The 4547-nt window shown below is 42.7% G+C and overlaps 1 protein-coding gene across 1 annotated transcript in view; it reads right to left on the reverse strand.

Moving 5' to 3' along the window:
- The window catches only part of LOC118333401 (TBC1 domain family member 2A-like), a 13097-nt gene that overhangs the window by 7424 nt on the left and 1126 nt on the right, over positions 1-4547 (reverse strand). The window contains exon 2 of the mRNA XM_035669008.1: positions 2542-2788. Within this exon, the coding sequence (XP_035524901.1) occupies positions 2542-2788 (247 nt within the window). The remainder of the gene's footprint in view (positions 1-2541; positions 2789-4547) is intronic.

Below are 4547 nucleotides of genomic sequence, written 5' to 3' on the forward strand. Positions count from 1 at the left end.
AACTGCCTTTTAAGAGGCAGAAACTTCGGACAGACCCAGACTCGAGTTCCCACGTGTCCTGAAAAATCTGGATATTTAAACACTCAGAACACCTGGAATTGATTGAAATGATGTTTATTGTATTTTAGCCGCTCACTCAGACCACCTACAGGAACCTGTGGTCAGTAACTGTGTTAGCTCCACTTTGTGGCGCATTTACGAGGATGCGTGTGGATTAAAATGGAATAAAATATATTAAAGATTAAGATTATTTTATGTAATTTAATTATGTATTTTCTTTTATTTCAACAAATTACAAAATTTACTCTAATAATGAGCCCCAAATCATAAAGTTTTCATTTTCAGAGATATTTTGGTTTTGGATTGTTGGTCGGACTGATGAACTTGTTAAATTGACTAACAATTATGACAATCACGATTTCCAGCTTTAATTTCTCACCAATAATCAGTTTATCTGACGGTGGAATGAAACTCTTCAGTTCCTGCAGTCAGCAGGTTCATCTGCCCGGCGACGACGGTCACATGATCCAAAGTAAATGTGTACAAATGTGTCTGAGAAGCAGGATTTAAATATCTCCATCCAAAGGTTTTTTTCTTTTCGGGACGTTTGAACATGAATGTTTGTGTGTGTGTGTGTGTGTGTGTGTGTGTGTGTGTTAATATCTGAGCTACAAACACTGTTCATCTAAAATACTTTACAGCTACTTTAAACTGACGTCAGTGTTGAATGAACTCCATCTTTAGTGCAATTAGTTAACATGCTCGGAGCGTCCTGTGACCACTGACTCACTGCATCAACAGCTTTTAAACATACATGCTCTTAATATTTCAAAGCTAAATCTCAGAGTCCAGAGTTTCTGCACACAAACACAAAGAGATCTCCACAATCATTTTATATGAACGCTCAGATCTCTTCAGTTTGTCTCAGTGCTGCTGAAACTCTCCGACCGTTTATCTTTTGAAGTGAAGGAGGTGTGTTGCTGACGGGAGGTGGATGATGGGAACAGTCGCAGCCTGAAAACCGTCTGTCCTCTAAACACAAACATCAGCTGCACGCAGTAAACCTCCGGACGGAAAACAAACTTAAAACTTCAGACAGATCAGAAGCTCCTCGTTGGATCTGACTGTCAGTCGAGGTTGAACCCAACGTCCAGACTAACAGCTGCACCAATCAGTGGTTTTATTATCGAACGGTGGATTAACAGCACTAATTTAAACAGCCAGAAGTTCTGCTGCTCATTCTTGTTCTTTTAGTGCAAGTAAAAACAAGTGGCCACTGGGACTGACAGCGAGACTTGTGTGTGTGAACGTTCAGATGTTGTCAGTGACCTTTGTATTAAGCATATAAAATCAGCCCACTGGGAGTTGAAATATGGCCACTTCCGGTTTAAATGGATGTTTGAGTTTCTGTGTTCAGTCCCTTTAAAGAAACATTTAAAATAAGACAACCAGCAACTCTTCACACTAACATGAATCACTTGGATACATTTTTGTAATCTAAGTCAAGAACTTCAATTAATGTCGGTGTGACTAAAGCCTGCGAGGGTTCGAACCGTCAGGACGTTTGGATTCAACCTGCAGGGTAACAGAGCACCATGAGTTGTCTCAGCAGCACCCGTTGCCTTCGTCAACATTCAGAGAGAATTGATTTCTGCCGGTTGCTGATGCCATTGCCCAAACATGAGATAAGTCCTCCACTGGCTTTCTCTGAGCTTTCAAACTGTTGACTCTAATGTTGCCCAATCAGTTGCCTTGTGTTGGACAATAACTGATGTCGAACATTAAACCTCAGACAGTCCACTTCCATCAAACTTTAAACATGAACAGAAGCAGGAAGACTTGTTGTTGTTGTTGTGGTCACATGATGCAGTTTGTTTTATTGCTGACTGTCTGAACTCAGCCGCAACCTCCACAGGAAGCTCCGCCCACACCTTTCCGACCTTCTTCTTCTCTCTTTTCTCTCTTCTAAAGAAACTTTATGTTGCGGAGGTTTCAGACAGCGAGGAGGAGATCGCACTCCAGGACAGGAAGTTGATCCAGGTGACAACAACAATCTGACTGTCAATCATCAGCTGACGGGACGATGACGCCCGCCTCAACATGGAGTCTTAAACAGGCATTGCACTGCGAGCAACACGTCACTGCAAACTTCATCAGCCAATCAGATTCCTAGATTATGTTCAATGTTCAACCCAGAGAAATCAGTCATTTTATTCAGGTAACGCTGCGTTTCATTTGGAACCGATAAAAAGATCTTAAAGTTATCAGAAACAAGCTGAGCTAACGTTAGCAGCAGCTCGGCTCGCAGCCCCTCCGGGACGTCCTTTGTCTGTCCAACAGCGTGGGAGAAGCAGTGATTTTTAAGGTGGAACTGCTTTATTCAGTGTTTTAGTGGTTTTAGAGAAGAGGAGACCGATGTCTTCTCTGACTGACTGACTTCCTGTCTGGTGCCACAATGTTGATGTAGCATGAAATTGAGTCTGCACAAGGTATTTTATTTTGAAAATCGACCGAATTATCTATGCTGTTTCTGTGTCTGACTTCCTGTCAGTGTGCTGCTAGACGTGAAAGACCAGCAGCGTATTCTGTGTTGCAGCGGGCAGACGCCTCTGAGACGCCACGTGGCGCCCCTGCTGGAATCACCAGCGTCGTCTAGAACGGGCGCGATTGGCTCCAGTGACCACAGCAGAGCTAGAACACGGCACGACCGTGCCCGGTGGAATTTGGGGCTGATCCTTTCGCCAGTCCCTCGAGCCTTTTGTGGGCTTTTTGGGGGGATTTTTGCATCCTAAAAAATAATTGTTTTCGTTACCTTTATATTTACAAAGGGAGCAAGTCCTTGTCTACAGAGTCCGCCATGTTGAACCGCCATGTTTCTACAGTAGCCCGGAACGCACAAACCAAACACGGGCTCTAGATGGAGACCGTTCATCCTTTTCGCAGCCACTGTAAATTCTCCTACAGCCTGTTCTTATTCCCAGGTCGTCAAATACAGACGCGAGCAGTGTTCAGTTGTAATCTGCAACTTTACTGCTAGGTGGCACTAAATCCTTCATACTGGACCTTTAATTTGACCCTAAAGAGATGCGTTGGTGGAGAAACGTAGCGCTGAGGTCACAGATTAAGTCTGGATTGATAAAAACCGCTACAGGATGTGAACTCAGACCGCTGCTGGTAAATCTCTGATGTCTAAAGACTTAAAGATTTATTTTTAGGAACAGAAAGTGTTCATTTATATCCTCCTCCTGATCCTGTGGGTCCCCACTGAATGATACCTGAATCTAAAGAACACAATGGATACTAATCAATCACAAGTATCGATCGATGTGCTCGCAGTGCGTCCTGTCAGCCTCTCACATTCACATAAGACCTCATCAGCTGACCAACAGAAGCTGTGGCAGAATCCGTCTGACCTTTGACCTCCGTCCTCATCCACCAATCAGACGTGGAGCTTTATGGCTGCTGTTCCAACTGTCCACAGACTCCGCCCCTCTGATGACATCACAGTGCTCCCAATCCAACATGGAGTCCGCAGTTCGTCTCCACAACAGAAACGTTGATAAAAAGGAAAACGTGTCTTCGCTGGAGCCGTTAGAACTGAAGTGTGAGCGATGAGTTGATGAGACGAGATGCTTTAGTTTTATAAAAAAGGACATCACTACGAAAAAATGCATCAGCCGGTTTAAAATCTGCAGCGCTTCAATATAAAGTGCTTCATTACATTGTTACGTTTTTACAGTTTCTTATTAAAATATTGTTTTCCCTGGAGTGAAACCATAGTAAACATGTTACACGTTGGTAAAAATAAACATTTGGAATGTCTCTTTTTTTTTTAAGAAGTCCCATTGGCTGATTTTGGTCAAGCTGAACTCGTCCCCGGAGCCTGAAACAGGAAACGAGTCCACAGGTTAAAGGTTTCATGGTTCTTCAGGATGAGACAAACAGACGACAGGTGGAGGAGGTGAGCAGGTTAGCAGGAAATGGAGGTGAGAGTGAAGAATTTTTGGGTAGTCAGCAGCTCTTTACTTTAATCTGACGGTAATTTCACTACAGATTAAACTGAAATTTAAAGTCTAAATATAAGAAAACACTGAGTGACAGCTTGATCTCAATATAAAGAGTATAAACACTGTTAGCTAGCCGCTATATCCTGTTCCACACTGTAAATGTCAGTAAACACCTCAGGGACAGATGGACAATAACTGCAGTTCTCAGTGTTGTCAGCAGAAAGTTTAGATATGTTTTACTTTTATCTGATTATTGTAAAATGTCTAAAAGAAAGAAAACTCTCAGAAAACAGTAAAATTGAGAAACTGTGTTGTTATTAAAGTTATTGTCTATATGTTGTCCAGATTGACTGTGTTGATGCTATCCGACGATCACTCTCATTGATTGATGGTTATTGATAACCTGGTCCATGAGGCCTTGACAGGTTTTACTGGAGTTTCCACTGTGGATGGATTCACTTTGTGATGGGAACCACAGAACGTAGCTGACGGCGTTACAGAGGATAATGTTACAGCAGGGAGCAGGTTAGCTAACTGTCA

The sequence above is a fragment of the Morone saxatilis genome, unplaced genomic scaffold (genome assembly GCF_004916995.1).
Source record: "Morone saxatilis isolate NCDOM2014 unplaced genomic scaffold, NCSU_SB_2.0 Contig22, whole genome shotgun sequence".
Lineage (NCBI taxonomy): Eukaryota > Metazoa > Chordata > Actinopteri > Moronidae > Morone > Morone saxatilis.